Here is a 22,821-nt window from a genome sequence, read left to right on the forward strand (position 1 = left end):
TCTTTCAATAAAATGGCAAACTGAAACAATGTAAACAGGGACAATCCAGTGCTTTACTTCATTAAAGCGTGGCAGGCTCCAATGCGATGGGACACCCTGGTACTCCTAAGGTTTGTTAAGTGGGTAAAATATCCTTCCTCAGCTCTCCTCCAGGTGATTCCATGAGACTAGCTGGCAGGCTTTCAGTCACAGCTGGAGACAAAATTGCCCTGAGTTGGGACAGTGACACCAAACTGCTCTCCAAATGGTTAGGAAGAAATGTATCTTCCATTCTTCATTTCTTGTATCAGAGGAAGAATTGTGGATGTCTGTAGAAATAAGCCATTTGTAATTTTGTGAAAGTGAAATCCTCAGATTTGAAAGGTTATGCCATTTTGATGTACCCATTCCTAAAATTGGGTACAAACTGTTGTCTCTCATCTTTTGAGGCCAGCAGGCCCGAAACAGGAGTAAAAGAAAATACATACTTCTATTTTTGGCCTGAACGTGGTAAAGGCAATTTTGTGTTTAAAAAAAGAGAGAAAGAGGGAGAGAGAGAAAGATTTCTGCTCCCAATGCAAGCATGAAGCCTGGCAGGAAGATTCTTTGCATTCATTCACCAGAGCACTTTCCCTCAGCATGGCTTGGCATAATTAAGGAAATGTCTAACTCCTGAATTCTTCCTTGGGAAGGAATGAAGTGAAATGTATATAATATTCTGAGTTTTTGTGGTGCTGCCAAGGGACTTGTTTCTGTCTTGTCTGAATCTAAGCACTGAGAAGAATGGGATATCAGATTGGAGGGTCATCGAGAACAGAGGCAAACAAGGTGGCTTGGTCTAGCACCAGTTTGCAGTGCCACAGAGAGACACTAGGTGGAACTCCAGTACCACAACTTTCTACAGTGTCAGAGACGCTGCTGCTGCTGCTGCTGCTGCTGCTGCTAAGTCGATTCAGTCGTGTCCGACTCTATGCGACCCCATAGACGGCCTCCCCCCAGGCTCCTCCGTCCCTGGGATTCTCCAGGCAAGAACACCGGAGTGGGTTGCCATTTCCTTCTCCAATGCATCAAAGTGAAAAGTGAAAGTGTAGTCGCTCAGTCGTGTCCGACTCTTAGCGACCCCGTGGACTGCAGCCTACCAGGCTCCTCCATCCATGGGATTTTCCAGGCAAGAGTACTGGAGTGGGGTGCCATCGCCTTCTCCTTCAGAGAAACTAGAGTCTTGCAAACACAAAGAGGAGATCTTAGGGAGAACTGGTAAACTTCTTAATTAGGAGGTGACATGTGTCCAGAAAAGACTTGAGAGGTCTCCAGATTCTCCAGCTTATTGGAGAAAGTCCTCCCTGAGGAAACCAGATCACAAAAACTAAGAGAGGTAGCTGCGTTCTCAAATGCTGAAGTCCTAACAGAAAACAACACACACAAAGAAACAGAAAAATACCGCTTATTTAAAGGAACAGATTAAAACTCCAGAAACCAACCCTAAAGAAATGACAATATATGAATGACCAAAGAATTCAAAATAATTATCATAAGATGTTCATGAATTAAAAGAGAACACAGAGAGACAATTAAAATGAAAGCAGGAAAATGATACATGAACAAAACACAAATATCAACAAAGAGAAATTGTAAGGAAGAACCATTTAGAAAATTTATGAATTTTTGCCTAGTTAAAAAAATTTATGACATTTTGATTCTTACTTGCTTGACTTAGTATGAAGAAAATGCCTGATTTTTAACATATATAACATATATATAACATATGTAATATATATATAACATATATATATATAACATATATAATATAACATATTCAAAACTTTGATATAATTCCTTGTATTTTGACATCTATTATTATTGCTAAAAGTCTAGAAAATTTATTATCTTAGTGATTAAAAAAAATTATTTATTTAGCTGTGCCAGTTCTTAGTTGCAGCATGTGGGATTTAATTTCCTGACCAGGGATCAAAGCCAGGGCCCCTGCATTGGGAACCTGGAGTCTTAACCACTGGACGGACCACCAGGGAATCCCTTGTTTTTTAATTAATTAATTTTTTAATTGAATGATAATTGTTTTTTTTCTGTTCTGGAAGATTTTCTTTTCTTTCTTTTTTTTTTTTGGCCACTTTATTTATTTATACAATGTGATTTTTCTTATTTTAATTTGAAATACATATGTATATTATTTTAAATTTATTTAATTAAAGGATAATTGCTTTAAAAAATTTCATTTTTGTCTGTCAAACATCAACAAGAATCAGCCATAGGTACAGCCATGTCCCTTCCCTCTGGAGCCTCCCTCCCATCTGCATCCCCATCCCACCTCTCTAGGTTGATATAGAGCCCCTGTTTGAGTTCCCTGAGGCATACAGCAAATTCCCACTGGCCATCTATTTTACATGTGGTCATGTAAGTTCCCATGTTACTGTCTCCGTACATCTCACCCTCTTGTCCCCTCTCCCCACCGTGTCCATAAGTCTGTTCTCTATGTCTGTGTCTCCATTGCTGCCCTGCAAATAATTTCCTCAGTACCATCTTTCTAGATTCCAAATGTATGTGTTGGTATATGATATTTCTCTTTCTCTTTCTGACGTACTTCACTCTGTATAATAGGTTCTAGGTTCATGCATCTCTTTAGAACTGACTCAAATGCATTCCTTTTTATGGCTAAGTAATATTCCATTGTATATACGTGCCACAACTTCTTTATCCCATCTTTCAATGGACATCTAGGTTGCTTCCATGTTCTAGCTATTGTAAATAGTGCTGAAATGAACATTGGGGTACATATGTCTTTTTCAATTTTGGTTTCCTCAGGATATATGCCTAGGAGTGGGATTGCTGGGTCATATGGTGGTTTTATTCCTAGTTTTTCAAGGAATCTCCATATCGTCTTCCATAGTGGCGGTATCAATTTATACTCCCACCAACAGTGCAAGAGGTTTCCATTTCCTTCACACCCTCTCGAGCATTTATTGTTTGTAGATTTTTGATAATGGCCATTCTGACCAGTGTGAGGTGATATCTCATTGTAGTTTTGATTTGCATTACTCTAATAATGAGCAATGTTGAGCATCTTTTCAGGTGTTTGTTATCCATCTGTACGTCTTCTTCATATAGCTAGTGGAGGTGATGGAATTCTAGTTGAGCTATTTCAAATCCTAAAAGATGATGCTGTGAAAGTGCTGCACTCAATATGTCAGCAAATTTGGAAAACTCAGCAGTGGCCATAGGACTGGAAAAAATCAGTTTTCATTCCAACCTGGGAAAGGCAATGCCAAAGAATGTTCAAACTACTGCACAATTGCACTCATCTCAATGGCAACCCACTCCAGTACTCTTGCCTGGAAAATCCCATGGATGGAGGAGCCTGGTGGATTGCAGTTCATGGGGTCACGAAGAGTCGGACAGGACTGAGTGACTTCACTTTCACTTTTCACTTTCAAGCATTGGAGAAGGAAATGGAAACCCACTTCAGTATTCTTGCCTGGAGAATCCCAGGGACGGGAGAACCTGATGGGCTGCCGTCTATGGGGTCGTACAGAGTCGGACACGACTGAAGTGACTTAGCAGTAGCAGCAGCAACACAGGCTAGCAAAGTAATGCTCAAAATTCTCCAAGCAAGGCTTCAACAGTACATGAACTGTGAACTTCCAGATGTTCAAGCTGGATTTAGAAAAGACAGAGGAACCAGAGATCAAATTGCCAACATCCATTGGATCATCAAAAAAGCAAGAGAGTTCTATTAAAATATCTACTTTTGCTTTATTGACTATGCCAAAGCCTTTGACTGTGTGGATCGCAACAAACTGTGGAAAATTCTGAAAGAGATGGGAATACCAGACCACCTGACCTGCCTCCTGAAAAATCTGTATGGAGGTCAAGAAGCAACAGTTAGAACCGGGCATGAAACAACAGACTGGTTCCAAATAGGGAAAGAAGCACATCAAGGCTGTTTATTGTCACCCTGCTTATTTAACTTATATGCAGAGTACATCATGAGAAGTGCTGGGCTGGATGAAGCACAAACTGGAATAAAGATTGCTGGGAGAAATATCAAATACCTCAGATACACAGATGACACCACCCTTATGGTAAAGTATCTTTAATATTAATTTATTATTAATTTCTCATTTAAATGCTTTCTTCTCTGCAATCACCTTCTATGCTTTTTTCAGTCTAACTGTATAGAGGCTTTTGATGGCCAAGTCGAAAATCTCTCTTGGTAAATGTCACATTGCACTTAAAAATATGTGGGTTATTTTCAGATATATTTTTATATTGATTTCTAACTTAATTCCACTGTGATAAGAGAATGGACTGTGCATGATTTCAATACCTTTAGACAATGAATTTTTTCATCTTGTTTTATGTCCCTGGATATGTTTCAGTGTCTACTAGTTTATAGTCTATGGGAACATGAATGGAATTTGTATCCTACTATTGTGTGAAAATTGTATAAATCTTAATTATGCTGAATTGGTCATACTGCTTTTCAGGTCTAGTATATCCTCCTACTTCTCTGTATATTCATTCTATTAATTTTTGAGAGTTTGATATTGAAACTTCAACTAAAAATCTTAATTTCAGTTCAGTTCAGTTCAGTCGCTCAGTCATGTCTGACTCTTTGCGACCCCATGAATTGCAGCATGCCAGGCCTCCCTGTCCATCACCAACTCCTAGAGTTTACTCAGACTCATGTCCCTTGAGTCATTGATGCCATCCAGCCATCTCATCCTCTGTTGAGCTACTTAAAAAATAATTGTAATATATAGTGGAACTATATATAACCTTGTTTTGTATTTTCCATGTCTTCTATAAATGAGTATCATACTTTCAAAATTAAAAAAAAAAATATATATATATAAAGAAGAAAAACCAAACCAAAATTCTGCAACTGAAAAATGTAATAACTGGATTGACTAATGTAATATAGGGCATCAACAGCAGACTTTACCAGGCAGAAGAATGATTCAGCAAATTTAGGATTTTTGAAACTACTGGGGCAGAGGAGCTGAAATAAAAAGGAGAGAAGAAACATGAAGATAGCCTCATGGGATGCCATCATGCAAAGAAACATATGCATTATGGGAGTCACAGAAGGAGGAAAAAGAGAGAAAGGGGCAGAGAGCATATATGAAGAAATAATAGGTGAAAACTTTCTAGATCTGAGGAGAGATTTGGACATACAACTTCAAGAAGCTCAAAAAAACTCCAGTAGGATCAAATTAAAGAGACCTATATTAAAATACACTATAATCAAACTGTCAAAAGTCACAAAGAGAGTATCTTAAAACTAGTTTGAGGGAAGTGACTTGTCACTTACAAGGGGGCTCTTAGTAGATTATCATCCAATTTCTCAGCAGACACCTTGCAGGACAGAGGAAGTGGGATGATATATTTCAAGTGTTAAAAAAAAAAACCTGCTAACCAGAATACCGTATCAAGCAAAAATGTCCTTCAAAAATGGAGAAATTAAGAGTTCCCCAGATAAACAAAAACTGAAGAAATTCATTACCACTAGACCTGCCCTACCAGAGAAGGTGATGGCACCCCACTCCAGTACTCTTGCCTGGAAAATCCCATGGACAGAGGAGCCTGGTGGGCTGCAGTCCATGGGGTCGTGAAGAGTCGGACACGACTGAGTGACTTTCACTTTCACTTTTCACTTTCATGCATTGGAGAAGGAAATGGCAACCCACTCCAGTGTTCTTGCCTGGAGAGTCCCAGGGACGGGGGAGCCCGTTGGGCTGCCGTCTATGGGGTCGCACAGAGTTGGAAACAACTGAAGCGACTTAGCAGCAGCAGCAGCAGCAGCAGACCTGCCCTACAAGAAATACTGAAGAAGTTCCTTCAAGTTGAAACAAAAGGATGATAAACAGCAATACAAGACCATTCCAAAGTATAAAACACTCTGGTAAAGGTAAATATATGGACAAACATAGAATCCTACAGTATTGTAATGTAGGCATGTAAATCACATTCAAAGTTGGTATAGAACTTGAAGTACAAAAGCATAAAACGTAATTATAAATCTATGTTACTGGATATACAATATAAAAGATACCTTTTCTTTGACCACAGGGAATGTAAATTAACAAATCAATAGGGTTAAAATATCTAGAAACAGCTCTAAATATTGAGAATTTAAACAACATACTTAAAAATTTGAGATATAATTGGCATATAGCATTATATTAGTTTCAGGTGTTCAACATAATAATTTGACATTTGAATATATTGCAAAATGAGCACCATGGTAATCTAATTAACATCCATCACCAAACACAATTGCAGAATTTTTTTGTGTCATGAGAACTTTTATTTTATTTATTTATTACAATTAAGTTTCTTTCTTTCTTTCTTTGTCTTTGGCTGCACTGGTTCTTTGTTGTGGACTTTCTCTAGTTGTGGGGAGCAGGGGTTGCTGTTCATTGTGGTGCGTGGGCTTCTCCTTGTGGTGGCTTCTCTTGCTGGGGACCACAGGCTCTTAGTCACCCAGGCTTCAGTAGTTGCGGTGCGTGGGCTCAGTAGTTGTGACTTGTGGGCTCCAGAGCATAGGCTCAGTAGTCGGAGCATCGTGCTTAGTTGCTCCACAGCATGTGTAGCTCCCTGGACCAGGGATCAAACTGGTGTCCCTTGTAAGGCAGGTTCTTAACCACTGGATCACCAGGGAGTCCCCAGGAGAATTTTTAATATCTATTCTCTTAGCAACTTTCAAGTATTCAATACAGTATTATTAATTACAGCAACATACTGTTCAACAACTGAAATGTAAAGGAAGAAATCACAAGGGAAATTAGAATATATAAAAATTTGTGTGATACAGCTAAAGCAGTGCTTAGAAGAAAATTTATATCTTTAAATGGCTATATGAAAAGTGAAAGTGTTAGTTTCTCAGTCATGTCTAACTCTTTGCAACCTCCTGGACTGTAGCCTGAGAGATTCCTCTGTCCATGGAATTCTCCAGGCAAGAATACTGGAGTGGGTAGCCATTCTCTTCTCCAGGGGATCTTCCTGACCCAGGGATTGAACCTGAATCTCCTGCATTGCAGGCTGATTCTTTGCCACCTGAGCCACCATAGAAGGAACTTTATATTTTTAAATGGCTATATAGGAAAATATAAAATTTTAAAATCAGTAATCTAAGCTTCCACCTTGAGAAGCTAGATAAAGAAGAGCAAGGTAATCTCAAAGAAACAGAACAAAGGAAATAATGGAATACAAAATGAAATAATGGAAAACAATGAAATACAAAAAGAACCAATAATACCAAAAAAACAAATAAAACCAAATTACATCTTTGACAAACCAATAAAATTGATAAATATTCTTTTAGATGATTAAAAAACAGATTAAGCACAAATTATTAATATGAGGTGGCACTAGTGATAAAGAATTTACCTGTAAATGCAGGAGATGCAAGAGACACAGATTCGATCCCTGGGTCAGGAAGATGCCCTGGAATAGGAAGTGGCAACCCACTCCAGTATACTTGCCTGGAAACTTCCATGGACACAGGAGCCTGGTGGGCTATGGTCCATGGGACTGCAAAGAGTTGGACATGACTGAGCAACTGAGCACAAACACACATTGATGTGAAAGAAGAGATATCACTGCCGACCCTACAAATATTAACAGAGTAAAAAGACAGTATTATGAACAAACATGCCAATAAACTTGACAAATGAAATAGGCAAATTCTTTGAAAGATACCAATTACCAAAATTGGCACAAGAATTAATTTTGTTGTTCAGTTGCTCAGTCATGTCTGACTCTTTGTGACCCCATGGACTGCAGCATGTCCATTGAGTTGGTGATGCCATCCAACCATCTTATCCTCTGTCATCCCCTTCTCCTCCACCCTCAATCACCAACTCAATGGACAATGAGTTCGAGCAAGCTCTGGGAGAAGGTGAAGGAGAGGGAAGCCAGATGTGCTGCAGTGAATTCTATAAAACTTTAAGAAACTCTCTCAGAAACTAGAGGAGGAGGGAACATTTTATAACTTGTTTTGTGGGACCAGAATAATCCTAACATCAAAACCCAATAGAGATATTATAAAAGAAGAAAATCACAGATCAATGAGATCTTGGATGGCCTCAGCCTGCAGCAGCTTAAAGCAGGGTTTTGATTCTGGCCAGAGATTGAGGTCAGGTTGTAGCAGTGAGAGAGCTGAATCCAAACTCCTAGACTTGTGGCCAGTGACAAGGCCCTGGCCCTGCAGAAAAAAATTCCCACACAGATGGAAAGTAGTTCCATTGATCTATATTTCTGTCTTTGTGCCAGTACCATACTGTCTTGATAACTGTGGCTTTGTAGTAGAGCCTGAAGTCAGGTAGGTTGATTCCTCCAGTTCCATTCTTCTTTCTCAAGATCGCTTTGGCTATTTGAGGTTTTTTGTATTTCCATACAAATTGTGAAATTATTTGTTCTAGCTCTGTGAAGAATACTGTTGGTAGCTTGATAGGGATTGCATTGAATCTATAAATTGCTTTGGGTAGTATACTCATTTTCACTATATTGATTCTTCCAATCCATGAACATGGTATATTTCTCCATCTATTAGTGTCCTCTTTGATTTCTTTCACCAGTGTTTTATAGTTTTCTATATATAGATCTTTAGTTTCTTTAGGTAGATATATTCCTAAGTATTTTATTCTTTCCATTGCAATGGTGAATGGAATTGTTTCCTTAATTTCTCTTTCTGTTTTCTCATTATTAGTGTATAGGAATGTAAGGGATTTCTGTGTGTTGATTTTATATCCTGCAACTTTACTATAGTCATTGATTAGTTCTAGTAATTTTCTGGTGGAGTCTTTAGGGTTTTCTATGTAGAGGATCATGTCATCTGCAAATAGTGAGAGTTTTACTTCTTTTCCAATTTGGATTCCTTTTATTTCTTTTTCTGCTCTGATTGCTGTGGCCAAAACTTCCAAAACTATGTTGAATAGTAATGGTGAAAGTGGGCACCCTTGTCTTGTTCCTGACTTTAGAGGAAATGCTTTCAATTTTTCACCATTGAGGATAATGTTTGCTGTGGGTTTGTCATATATAGCTTTTATTATGTTGAGGTATGTTCCTTCTATTCCTGCTTTCTGGAGAGTTTTTATTGTAAATGGGTGTTGAATTTTGTCAAAGGCTTTCTCTGCATCTATTGAGATAATCATATGGTTTTTGTTTTTCAATTTGTTAATGTGGTGTAACATTGATTGATTTGCGGATATTGAAGAATCCTTGCATCCCTGGGATAAAGCCCACTTGGTCATGGTGTATGATCTTTTTAATGTGTTGTTGGATTCTGATTGCTAGAATTTTGTTAAGGATTTTTGCATCTATGTTCATCAGTGATATTGGCCTGTAGTTTTCTTTTTTTGTGGGATCTTTGTCAGGTTTTGGTATTAGGGTGCTGGTGGCCTCATAGAATGAGTCTGGAAGTTTACCTTCCTCTGCAATTTTCTGGAAGAGTTTGAACAGGATAGGTGTTAGCTCTTCTCTAAATTTTTGGTAGAATTCAGCTGTGAAGCTGTCTGGACCTGGGCTTTTTTTTGCTGGAAGATTTTTGATTACAGTTTCAATTTCCGTGCTTGTGATGGGTCTGTTAAGATTTTCTATTTCTTCCTGGTCCAGTTTTGGAAAGTTGTACTTTTCTAAGAATTTGTCCATTTCTTCCTCATTGTCCATTTTATTGGCATATAATTGTTGATAGTAGTCTCTTATGATCCTTTGTATTTCTGTGTTGTCTGTTGTGATCTCTCCATTTTCATTTCTAATTTTATTGATTTGATTTTTCTCCCCATAGATCAATGGAACAAAATAGAAAGCCCAGAGATAAATCCACGCACATATGGACACCTTATCTTTGACAAAGGAGGCAAGAATATACAATAGATTAAAGATAATCTCTTTAACAAGTGGTGCTGGGAAATCTGGTCAACCACTTGTAAAAGAATGAAACTAGAACACTTTCTAACACCATACACAAAAATAAACTCAAAATGGATTAAAGATCTAATAGGCAAAACACTCTCTGACATACATCACAGCAGGATCCTCTATGACCCACCTTCCAGAATATTGGAAATAAAAGCAAAAATAAACAAATGGGACCTAATTAACCTTAAAAGCTTCTGCACATCAAAGGAAGCTATTAGCAAGGTGAAAAGACAGCCTTCAGAATGGGAGAAAATAATAGCAAATGAAGCAACGGACAAACAACTAATCTCAAAAATATACAAGCAACTCCTACAGCTCAACTCCAGAAAAATAAATGACCCAATCAAAAAATGGGCCCAAGAACTAAATAGACATTTCTCCAAAGAAGACATACAGATGGCTAACAAACACATGAAAAGATGCTCAACATCACTCATTATCAGAGAAATGCAAATCAAAACCACTATGAGGTACCATTTCACACCAGTCAGAATGGCTGCGATCCAAAAGTCTACAAATAATAAATGCTGGAGAGGGTGTGGAGAAAAGGGAACCCTCTTACACTGCTGGTGGGAATGCAAACTAGTACAGCCACTATGGAGAACAGTGTGGAGATTCCTTAAAAAACTGGAAGTAGAACTGCCTTATGATCCAGCAATCCCACTGCAGGGCATACACACTGAGGAAACCAGAAGGGAAAGAGACACGTGTACCCCAATGTTCATCGCAGCACTGTTTATAATAGCCAGGACATGGAAGCAACCTAGATGCCCATCAGCAGATGAATGGATAAGAAAGCTGTGGTACATATACACAATGGAGTATTACTCAGCCATTAAAAAGAATACATTTGAATAAGTTCTAATGAGGTGGATGAAACTGGAGCCTATTATACAGAGTGAAGTAAGCCAGAAAGAAAAACACCAGTACAGTATACTAACGCATATATGGAATTTAGAAAGATGCTAACAATAACGCTGTGTACGAGACAACAAAAGAGACACTGATGTATAGATCAGTCTTACAGACTCTGTGGGAGAGGGAGAGGGTGGGAAGATTTGGGAGAATGGCATTGAAACATGTAAAATATCATGTATGAAACGAGATGCCAGTCCAGGTTCGATGCACAATACTGGATGCTTGGGGCTAGTGAACTGGGACGACCCAGAGGGGTGGTATGGGGAGGAACGAGGGAGGAGGGTTCAGGATGGGGAACACATGTATACCTGTGGCGGATTCATTTTGATATTTGGCAAAACTAATTATGTAAAGTTTAAAAAATAAAATTAAATTAAAAAAAAAGATGGAAAGTAGTGAAACAGGTAAAGTGCTTACTAGAAGGAAAAGAGCATAGTATGTGTGGGTAGACATGCAGGTAGGCTCAGAGAATCATGCCTTGTGGTAGCTTGAATCACTTTTATGGGGCATTTCTGTTGAGTTTCCTTTGGCTATCATTTTGATTTGCTTGTATTTGGTATATCTCAGGATCTTCCCATATGTGCATGTGCGTCTCTCAACCAAGATGGCCTATGCGTAGCTTTGACCTCACTCCCAATTTGACCTCCAAGAAACTCTCTAGTTGAGAAGGTTTTCTTGACTTCAAGAGTGAGAAATATGTGGTCTCTTATCTTTTATCTGGTCAAGGTCCAGCCTCCTCTCTCAATTGTTTTTTTTTTTTCATTTAAATTTATTTATTTTAATTGGAGGCTAATTACTTTACAATATTGTATTGGTTCTGCCACACATCAACATGCATCTGCCACGGGTGTACATGTGTTCCCCATCCTGAACCCCCCTCCCACTTCCCTTCCCATACCATCCCTCCGGGTCATCCCAGTGCACCAGCCCAAGCATCCTGTATCGAACCTGGACTGGCGATTCGTTTCTTATATGATATTATACATGTTTCAATGCCATTCCCCCAAATCATCCAACCCTCTCCCTCTCCCACAGAGTCCAAAAGACTGTTCTATACATCTCTGTCTCTTTTGCTGTCTCGCATACAGGGTTATCATTACCTTCTTTTAAAATTCTATATATATGCATTAGTATACTGTATTGGTGTTCCTCTCTCAGTTGTTCTGCTATTGATGTTTTGGAATTTCTGTCCATAGGGAATGAATTAAAGTTACTTGCCCTGGGGCTGGGCGCAGATCTACCTCTTGCCTCAAATGTATATTGTGAACATAGACAAAAAAGTCCTTAACAGAATTTTAGCAAACTAATTCTAGCAATATTCAAATATGCTTATATGCTATGACCAACTGTGGTTTATTTCAGGAATGCAAGATTGGTTAATACTCAAAAATTAGTGTTATTCACCACATTAAAAAATGGAAGGGGAGGGAATTCCCTGATGGTCCAGTGGTTAGGACTCTGTGCATCCACTGCAAGGGGTCTGGATTTGATCCCTAGTTGGGAAACTAGATTGTGTGAAATTACAAAAGATCTTGAATAACAAAAGCTATCCAGTGAAAGAACAAAGCTGGAGGTGTCACACTTCCTTATCTCGAACTACGTTACAAGGCTACAGTAATCAAAACAGTATGGTACTGGCATAAAAACATACAGGTTGATGGGACAGAATAGAGAACTCAAATATAAACCAATGCATACACAACTAATCTTTGAGAAGGGAGTCAAGATTACTCAATGGAGAAACAATAGTATCTTAATAAATGGTGCTGAGAAAACTGGATATTCACATGCAAAACAATGTGAATTGGACTATCTTATACCACTCACAAATATTAACTCAAAATAGATTAAAGAGTTAAATGTAAGACTTGAAATGATAAAAATTCTAAAGGAAATTTATTTTAAAAATAGTTTTCAGAATATAAACTTGCATAACTTATTAGAATAAAAAAATAATGTTGCTATAGCATCAGGTACACAATGGGATATTATTCAGCTTTAAAAAAGAAGAGATCCTGCCAGTCCAACAATATGGATGGAACTTGATTATGCTAAAGGAACTAAGTCAGAAAAAACACTCACTCCCCAAATTTTATTTGCTTTAAATAACTAATTCATTTAGGAATTTGTCTAAATTTGGGTTTCAATTCTAAAATCTAACTTTATTTTTCACCTAGTGATAACTTACCTTAATTATAGGAGGAAGCAGGAAAAGGTGAGGATATTAATGGTAAGGTGTGAGTGTTAGTCGCTCAGTCTTATCTGACTTTTTGCGACCCCATAGACGGTAGCTCACAAGGCTCCTCTGTCCATGGAATTCTTCAGGCAAGAATACTAGAGTGGGTTGTCATTCCCTTCTCTGGGGGATCTTCCCCACCCAGGGATCGAACATGGGTCTCCTGCATAGCAGTCAGATTCTTTCTGTCTGGGCCACCAGGGAAGCCCCCATAAGGAGTAAGGAGTAATGGTCAATATTATTATGGCTCTCAGGGTGTTCCCTCCAAATGGTGGCCGAGGTCTCTATCAATTACTAATCATCTACAAACCACAGTGTCGGATGGCTGCTGCCAAATGTGTTTTGAAGAAGGTGCTTCTGATTCCTCAATCTCTGGAAGTCCTTCATAGGACTGGTTTGAGAAACTTTGATTTTTGCCATCAAAATTTTACCCTCAAAAGCATCCAAGGGAATGAGCATAGCTTCCTAACATATTTCTGAAAAATCCAGCATCTTGTAAATATCTCTTCACTTGCTTGAGCCAGATCTTGGCCTGCACAGAGAGCACCCTGTGTCTCTGGAGAGATTTTGGCAGAGGCTTTCCTTCATCAGCAATGCTCACGTCTTTCCATACACTTCCTCAATGCTGAGATTGTTGTTTGTTCTTCTTCTTTGATCCATCTCTAAGAACTGACATCTTTCTCTGAAAAGTTTGTAATTGTTTCCGAAAGATACCTATCTTCTTTATCAGACAACCCAGATATGCTATTTTATAAACAGTTCTAAGGAAATAATGGTTCCTCTTGCCTGGGGTATATTTCTTTTCTTTTTTGCATTTAGTTGTGATTCCTTGCCTAGTATGCTGCTTCTTGGAAGGGCAGAAGCATATAAACTACTGAATTATAGGCAAATAGGCCACTGCCATAAACCTTGACTTGGCTGAAAGTGTAAGAAAGCCCCTGTGATTCATGACACATGGCCCATCATTTTATTCTATTACAGATACTTTTAGTCCACAGCCCTGGGCAGGAGACATTTTACACCAGGTACCTCTGTTGAAAAGACTATTCTTTAGGACTAGATTTTCTCATCTATCCCTCTTCCACATGGTTCAAGGTCATCCTCTCACTCCCAGCCATATTTTCAATCATACTTGCTTAGGGTGATAGAATTTCTATTCCTACTCTCCATGTACTCTTAGAATTTCTATTCCTATTCTCCATGTGCTCTTCCAATGCCTCTGAATGGAATGGAGGAGAAATGCAGTTGAAGCACTTCTGATATTAGGACTTTCTGCTCATCTCTCTTGGAACACCAAGATCCTCTACGCTCATTTCACTCATGGTGCTGATGCCAAAAACTTGGTCTCTGTGCACTGAATTGAATCTTGGAGACAGAGTTTTGGGTGAAGTAGAAGATAATAGCTGTATTGCTTTTCAAAGCAAAGGAAGGACACAATGGGCTCATGCCCCTCAAAACTGTATGTCTCAACCTGGGAAGATTTGGTGAGGGGTTTTTTTGCAATGGTTCAAGGGTGGGGTTGTTGATAAGAGTAGGATGTGTTCAGGGCCTTCACTTTGAGCATTCTTTGGCATTGCCTTTCTTTGGGATTGGAATGAAAACTGACCTTTTCCAGTCCTGTGGCCACTGCTGAGTTTTCCAAATATGCTGGCATATTGAGTGCAGCACTTTCACAGCATCATCTTTCAGCATTTGGAATAGCTCAACTGGAATTCCATCACCTCCACTAGCTTTGTTCGTAGTGATGCTTTCTAAGGCCCACTTGACTTCACATTCCAGGATGTCTGGCTCTAGGTCAGTGATCACACCATCGTGATTATCTTGGTCATGAAGATCTTTTTTGTACAGTTCTTCTGTGTATTCTTGCCACCTCTTCCTAATATCTTCTGCTTCTGTTAGGTCCATACCATTTCTGTCCTTTATTGAGCCCATCTTTGCATGAAATGTCCCCTTGGTATCTCTAATTTTCTTGAAGAGATCTCTAGTCTTTCCCATTCTGTTGTTTTCCTCTATTTCTTTGCATTGATCGCTGAAGGAAGGCTTTCTTATCTCTTCTTGCTATTCTTTGGAACTCAGCATTCAGATGCTCATATCTTTCCTTTTCTCCTTTGCTTTTTGCTTCTCTTTTTTTCACAGCTATTTGTAAGGCCTCCTCAGACAGCCATTTTGCTTTTTTGCATTTCTTTTCCATGGGGATGGTCTTGATCCCTGTCTCCTGTACAATGTCATGAACCTCATTCCATAGTTCTTCAGGCGCTCTATCTATCAGATTTAGGTCCTTAAATCTATTTCTCACTTCCACTGTATAATCATAAGGGATTTGATTTAGGTCATACCTGAATGGTCTAGTGGTTTTCCCTACTTTCTTCAATTTAAATCTGAATTTGGCAATAAGGAGTTCATGATCTGAGCCACAGTCAGCTCCTGGTCTTGTTTTTGTTGACTGTATAGAGCTTCTCCTTCTTTGGCTGCAAAGAATATAATCAATCTGATTTCGGTGTTGACCATCTGGTGATGTCCATGTGTAGAGTCTTCTCTTGTGTTGTTGGAAGAGGGTGTTTGCTACGACCAGTGCATTTTCTTGGCAAAACTCTATTAGTCTTTGCCCTGCTTCGTTCCGTATTCCAAGGCCTAATTTGCCTGTTACTCCAGGTGTTTCTTGATTGCCTACTTTTGCATTCCAGTCTCCTATAATGAAAAGGACCTCTTTTTTGGGTGTTAATTCTAAAAGGTCTGTAGGTCTTCATAGAACCGTTCAACTTCAGCTTCTTCAGCGTTACTGGTTGGGGCATAGACTTGGATTACTGTGATACTGAATGGTTTGTCTTGGAAATGAACAGAGATCATTCTGTCGTTTTTGAGATTGCATCCAAGTACTGGATTTCGGACTCTTTTGTTGACCATAATGGCTACTCCATTTCTTCTAAGGGATTCCTGCCCACAGTATTAGATATAATGGTCATCTGAGTTAAATTCACCCATTCCAGTCCATTTTTGTTCGCTGATTCCTAGAATGTCGACATTCACTCTTGCCATCTCTTGTTTGACCACTTCCAATTTGCCTTGATTCATGGACCTGACATTTCAGGTTCCTATGCAATATTGCTCTTTACAGCATTGGACCTTGCTTCTATCACCAGTCACATCCACAGCACAATTGCACTCATCTCACACGCTAGTAAAGTAATGCTCAAAATTCTCCAAGCCAGGCTTCAGCAATATGTGAACCGTGAACTTCCAGATGTTCAAGCTGGTTTTAGGAAAGACAGTGGAACCAGAGATCAAATTGCCAACATCCACTGGATCATCGAAAAAGCAAGAGAGTTCCAGAAAAACATCTATTTTTGCTTTATTGACTATGCCAAAGCCTTTGCCTGTGTGGATCACAATAAACTGGGGAAAATTGTGAAAGAGATGGGAATACCAGACCACCTGACCTGCCTCTTGAGAAACCTATATGCAGGTCAGGAAGCAACAGTTAGAACTGGACATGGAACAACAGTCTGGTTCCAAATAGGAAAAGGAGTACCTCAAGGCTGTATATTGTCACCCTGCTTATTTAACTTCTATGCAGAGTACATCATGAGAAACGCTGGGCTGGAAGAAGCACAAGCTGGAAATCCAGATTGCCGGGAGAAATATCAATAACCTCAGATATGCAGATGACACCACCCTTATGGCAGAAAGTGAAGAGGAACTCAAAAGCCTCTTGATGAAAGTGAAAGAGGAGAGTGAAAAAGTTGGCTTAAAGCTCACCATTCAGAAAACGAAGATCATGGCATCTGGTCCCATCACTTTATGGGAAATAGATGGGGAAACAGTGGAAACAGTGTCAGACTTTATTTTTTTGGGCTCCAAAATCACTGCAGATGGTGACTGCAGCCATGAAATTAAAAGATGCTTACTCCTTGGAAGAAAAGTTATGACCAACCTAGATAGCATATTCAAAAGCAGAGACATTACTTTGCCAACAAAGGTCCGTCTAGTCAAGGCTATGGTTTTTCCAGTAGTCATGTATGGATGTAAAAATTAGACTATAAAGAAAGCTGAGCGCTGAAGAATTTATGCTTTTGAACTGTGGTGTTGGAGAAGACTCTTGAGAGTCCCTTGGACTGCAAGGAGATCCAACCAGTCCATCTTAAAGGAGATCAGTCCTGGGTGGTCATTGAAAGGACTGATGCTGAAGTTGAAGCTCCAATACTTTGGCCACCTGATGCGAAGAACTGACTCATGTGATAAGACCCTGATACTGGGAAAGATTGAAGGCAGGAGGAGAAGGGATGACAGAGGATGGAAGAGTTGGATGGAATCACCAACTCGATGGACATGAGTTTGAGCAAGCTTCCAGGAGTTGGTAATGGGCAGGGAAGCCTGGCGTGCTGCAGTCCATGGGGTTGCAAAGAGTTCGACACTACTGAGTGACTGAACTGAACTGATAGTGTAATCCATGGTACAGAATATAGGATAAAAAAGAGGAAGAGTTTGCCCTGATTCTGAAGAGTTGTAGGATATAAAAGTTTAGAATACCTTTAGTTTGGAAGTCTTAAATTATTTACTTAGGATGGGTACCCACTGCAATATAAGAAATCAGGCTTTAGAGACTGATGTAGAGAGAATGAGCCCTGGCATACAAGAAGCTAACAGCTATTGGTTATAGCTGTTATAACCAATATATAACCAATATATTGGTTATATAGCATGAAGCTTGATGCCAGCAATTTGAAGGAACCATTTAGAACTAGTATCCTAAACTCTACATGTTCCAGGACACTGATCTTAAAGCTCAGGTTCAGAATCTTGTTTTATAGGCTCTAGGTGTATATTGTGGGGCTTCCCTGGTGGCTCAGATGGTAAAGTGTCTGCCTGCAATGTGGGTGATCTGGGTTCGATCCCTGGCTTGGGAAGATCCCCTGGAGAAGGAAATGGCAACCCACTCTAGTACTCTTACCTGGAAAATTCCATGGACAGAGGAGCCTTGTAAGCTACAGTCCATGGGATTGCAAAGAGTTGAACACAACTGAGCAACTAAGCACAGCACAGTACAGTATACACCTGTGAGGTGAAGTGAAGTGAAGGTTCAATGCAGGGTCTCCTGCATTGCAGAAAGATTCTTTACCATCTGAGCCACCAGGGAAGCCCAAGAATACTGGAGTGGGTAGCCTATTCCTTCTCCAGGGGATCTTCCCATCCCAGGAATTGAACTGGAGTCTCCTGCATTTCAGGTGGATTCTTCACCAGCTGAACTACCAGGTGGATACTACTCCAATATTAAAGTGCTTAAAGTCCAGTTTTCCCACCTTTCCCAAAAAGGTTGGGTCACTCTTTTTTAACCTTCTGTGGCCTACTCTGAGGCTGTCTACAAGCTTATATATTTATGAACACATTTATTGCAAGTTGTTAGTTTTAGATTTACAATGTGGTATCTGGCTATTTAGTGGTATTGGTGGTTGGGGATGGGGAGGCTGATAGCATCTCAGAGGGCAGCTAGATACTGTCATACACACTTTTCAAGTTCTCCATTTTTGTGAAATAGAAAGTCTCTGGATCTAAGTTATATGTGATTCTCAGTCTCTGTGGTCATATTCTATTTCTACTCCTGACCACTCAACAAGGAACCAAGATATCAAGGGACACTTGTTTTGTTTCATGCCTGGGTTGAGTGGGCCATGACATATGATGATGTACAGTCCTTTTCCATATTCTGTATGTCTCTAAGAGGAAGGAGGAGTTGGCCGTGGACCCTTTGTGCATTTTCTGATTGCTTCACTTGTATTACCCCTGAGGCCCCCTTTGTTCCTGAAATAGGTTGGGCACATCTTGCTTCCTAGAACCAACACTACCAGAAACAACATAAATAAAGCCAAATGGGAAACAGGATCATGTTTGTAACACTCTTTGGGCAGGTAACAATACCTAGTATGGACTAGAGATTCTGGGGAGGAAAGGAAAAGTGGGGTGAAATTACTGAAGGAAGCTCAATGTTTCTTTGTTGGTTTTACTGGCCTCTCTTGTCATCCTCTTCCTGGATGTAAGGCTTGATGCCAGGGCCCCTAAGGCTTTTTCCACAAATAAAAGGAGGTGAGCAGTGTGGTGACCCCATTTCAGAATCTTGGGGGGTAACCAAAATGATGTCCTTTGTCTCTCTGCTCCTGGTAGGCATCCTATTCCATGCCACCCAGGCTGAACAGTTAACAAAATGTGAGGTGTTCCGGGAGCTGAAAGACTTGAAGGGCTACGGAGGTGTCAGTTTGCCTGAATGTGAGTTCCCTGCTATTTTGCTTTGTCCCATAATTCATCCTCTTCACTCTTTCCCTCCATTCTCTTCATCCTCTTTTTCCCCTCTACTTTTAATTATCAAACAATTCTCTTATTTGTTTACTCTTTTATTACATTTATTTATCTGCCTCTCCTTTTTCCCATTGTCTGATCCTTTGGAACTCTTTTCACCTTAACAAGATACTCTGTGGTCTGCCATATTTGGAGATTGGTTGGAGAGCCTTTTTCGGTCTGGGAATACAGGTCCTCATTTATGCTATACATGAACATCCTTGTGAAATCTCTTTTTCATCTTTCTTTCAGGGGTCTGTACCACGTTTCATACCAGTGGTTATGACACACAAGCCATAGTACAAAACAATGACAGCACAGAATATGGACTCTTCCAGATAAATAATAAAATTTGGTGCAAAGACGACCAGAACCCTCACTCAAGCAACATCTGTAACATCTCCTGTGACAGTGAGTAACTTCTTTTTACTCTGTTCCTGTGTTTTTCTGAAACCTACTCCTGGGATAACCTCCTTTTTTTTGGTGTGAAGCACACCTCTGGCTTCACTGCCTTGGACTCCAAATTAACTGTGGGACTTGATAATACCGAGTAAGAGGCTCTTAGAATTTTTCATTAACACTAAATCCCCAGACAGTTTCTTAAAGTTCCTGGGTAGGTGACCTGAGCTGTTTGGGGATCTTGATGTATAATACCCTGTATTTTCAGACTAAGTTGGTTGATGAAGTTGATAATTCCTAAGGAGCTGCCCCAGAGAAGAGAAGGGAGTCCTTACCTAGGGATAGGCATTACTGTATTAAATTTCTCACCCAGAAGGCAACAGGCATAAGCCTCTAGTTCAGAGAAAACCAGAGAAGAGGGAAATTCATTATCCTTCTGGGTAATACTTAGCTCTCTCATTTTTTCCACCTATAACTCCTGCCAGAGTTCCTGGATGATGATCTTACTGATGACATTATGTGTGTCAAGAAGATTCTGGATAAAGTAGGAATTAACTACTGGTGAGTCACCTCTCTATTTTTCACTTAATCTTTCCTCTCTTTCTTCTCAGTCCTTTCGTCCCAGCACTATACTCCTTTCTCTCTATTTCCTGGTCTTTTAAGCTAGAATGTAATCTTAAAAACAAAAATCATCAAACAGACTCCGGTTTCCAATTTTGAAGCTTCACTTACTTCACTCCCGTTAGCAATTTTCCTACCTAAGGTTCCCTAATAGAGGGCTGAGATCCAGGATTTCCTTCACCAGGACTTGAACATCTAATTCTACTTGTTCAGTCCTACATCCTAAGGCACGCCCTTTGACCACTGCCCCGCAATTTTCTTGGAGTTTTAAAAAATGGACCTTACTCCACTAAGTGGCTCAGTGTCTCTAGCCATGTGGCTAGGAAAGTCTGTCTGTAATTTTAACCCACAGTCTTCCACCTCAGCCTTCCTGGGGATAAAGCTAGATGTAAATCTAACCAAGATCCTGTCAGTAATTTGCCTTGTCTCCTTCTTCATGATCAGGTTGGCCCATAAAGCACTCTGTTCTGAGAAGCTGGATCAGTGGCTCTGTGAGAAGTTGTGAACACCTGCTGTCTTTGCTGCTTCTGTCCTCTTTCTGTTCCTGGAACTCCTCTGCCCCGTGGCTACCTCGTTTTGCTTCTTTGTACCCCCTTGAAGCTAACTCATCTCTGAGCCCTGGGCCCTGTAGTGACAATGGACATGTAAGGACTAATCTCCAGGGGTGCATGAATGGCGCTCTGGACTTTTGACCCTTGCTCGATGTCCCTGATGGCGCTTTTAATGCAACAGTACATATTCCACTTTTGTCCCGAATAAAAAGCCTGATTTTGAGTGGCTGGCTGTATTTTCTTCCTGGTGGGAGAGGGAGGAAATAGGGTGAGTAGGTAGACCTGGCCATGGGTCACAGACCCCTTCATCTCTACTAAAGAGGATAGAGAGGCTGAACTTATAACAACTCAAAGATGGAGATTACTTTCTGTATTAATTCAATTCAACAGAGTTTTATTGATCACCTAGCATAATTTAAAGAGCTATGGAGGGGATCTAAAGTTGACTAAAAGCATCTCTTACCTAAACTGCTGCTAAGTCACTTCAGTTGTGTCCGACTCTGTGTGACCCCATAGACGGTAGCCCACAAGGCTCCCATGTCCCTGGAATTCTCCAGGCAAGAACAATGGAGTGGGTTGCCATTTCCTTCTCCAGTGCATGAAAGTGAAAAGTGAAAGTGAAGTCGCTCAGTCGTGTCTGACTCAGCGACCCCATGGACTGCAGCCTACCAGGCTCTTCCATCCATGGGATTTTCCAGGCAAGAGTACTGGAGTGGGGTGCCATTGCCTTCTCTGCTTACCTAAACTAGTATACTACAAACATTAATAAATAGTTATAATACAAGATTCAATGGACATGGACTTGGGCAAACACTGGGAGATGGTGGGGGACAGGGAGTCCTGGTGGGCTGCAGTCCATGGGGTCACAAAGACTCAGACATGACATAGTGACTGAGCAGCAACAACAACAGCAACATAATACAAGATATAGTGTCACAAGTATCATTAGAGAGGTTAGAAAACTGTCAATATCTTCTAATTCCCTCCTCTTACCTCTATACCCACTGGGCCTTTTGGCATTCAGACTATATTTGTCTTGTCTCAGAGACGAGCAGCTCCCAAATGAAGCTGCCATAATCTGTTTAGGGACATATAGGCCCTGTCGAGCAGTGAACAGGACATCCCTCTCTTACACTTATGAAAACAAACTCTCAGGAAATAACTTGGTATTCATCATATGATTTTAGTCTGAATTTGAACACAATGTGACACATCTCCCAGGGGTACTGTATGCTATTCCTTCCCTAATTATGGGACAAAATGTTTTTCCCCAAGTCTACAAGGTTTTAGAATAATCGCTGTTCACAGTTGTATATGGGAGGGTAGGATTGAATGACCATTCCACCAACTAAACGCACACATCTCCTTATTATATGCTTCAGTTACAGTCTCAGGAAGGCATCACTTCAGTTCAGTTCAGTCACTCAGTCATGTCCAACTCTTTGCAACCCCATGAACCGCAGCGCGCAAGACCCACCTGCCCATCACCAACTCCAAACTCATGTCCATTGAGTCAGTGACGCCATCCAACCATTTCATTCTCTATCGTCCCCTTCTCCCCCTGCCCTCAATCTTTCCCAGCATCAGGGTCTTTTCAAATGAGTCAGCTCTTCATATAAGGTGGCCAAAGTACTGGAGTATCAGTTTCAACATTAGTCCTTCTAATGAACACCCAGGACTGATCTTTAGGATGGACTGGTTGGATCTCCTTGCAGTCCAAGGGACTCTCAAGAGTCTTCTCCAACACCACAGTTCAAAAGCATCAATTCTTCAGCGCTCAGCTTTCTTTGTAGTCCAACTCTCACATCCATACATGACTACTGGAAAAACCATAGCCTTGACTAGATGGAC

The 22,821-nt window shown here is 40.1% G+C and overlaps 1 protein-coding gene across 1 annotated transcript; it reads left to right on the plus strand.

Moving 5' to 3' along the window:
* Nucleotides 1-19,170: 19,170 nt before the first annotated feature.
* Nucleotides 19,171-21,192, plus strand: LALBA (lactalbumin alpha). Its single transcript, NM_174378.2, is given in 4 exon segments — nucleotides 19,171-19,330; nucleotides 19,652-19,810; nucleotides 20,284-20,359; nucleotides 20,864-21,192. Coding segments are annotated over 4 exon segments (429 nt in total). The 5' UTR covers nucleotides 19,171-19,197; the 3' UTR covers nucleotides 20,925-21,192.
* The last annotated feature ends 1,629 nt before the right edge of the window (nucleotides 21,193-22,821 follow it).

The sequence above is a fragment of the Bos taurus genome, chromosome 5, assembly GCF_002263795.3.
Source record: "Bos taurus isolate L1 Dominette 01449 registration number 42190680 breed Hereford chromosome 5, ARS-UCD2.0, whole genome shotgun sequence".
Lineage (NCBI taxonomy): Eukaryota > Metazoa > Chordata > Mammalia > Artiodactyla > Bovidae > Bos > Bos taurus.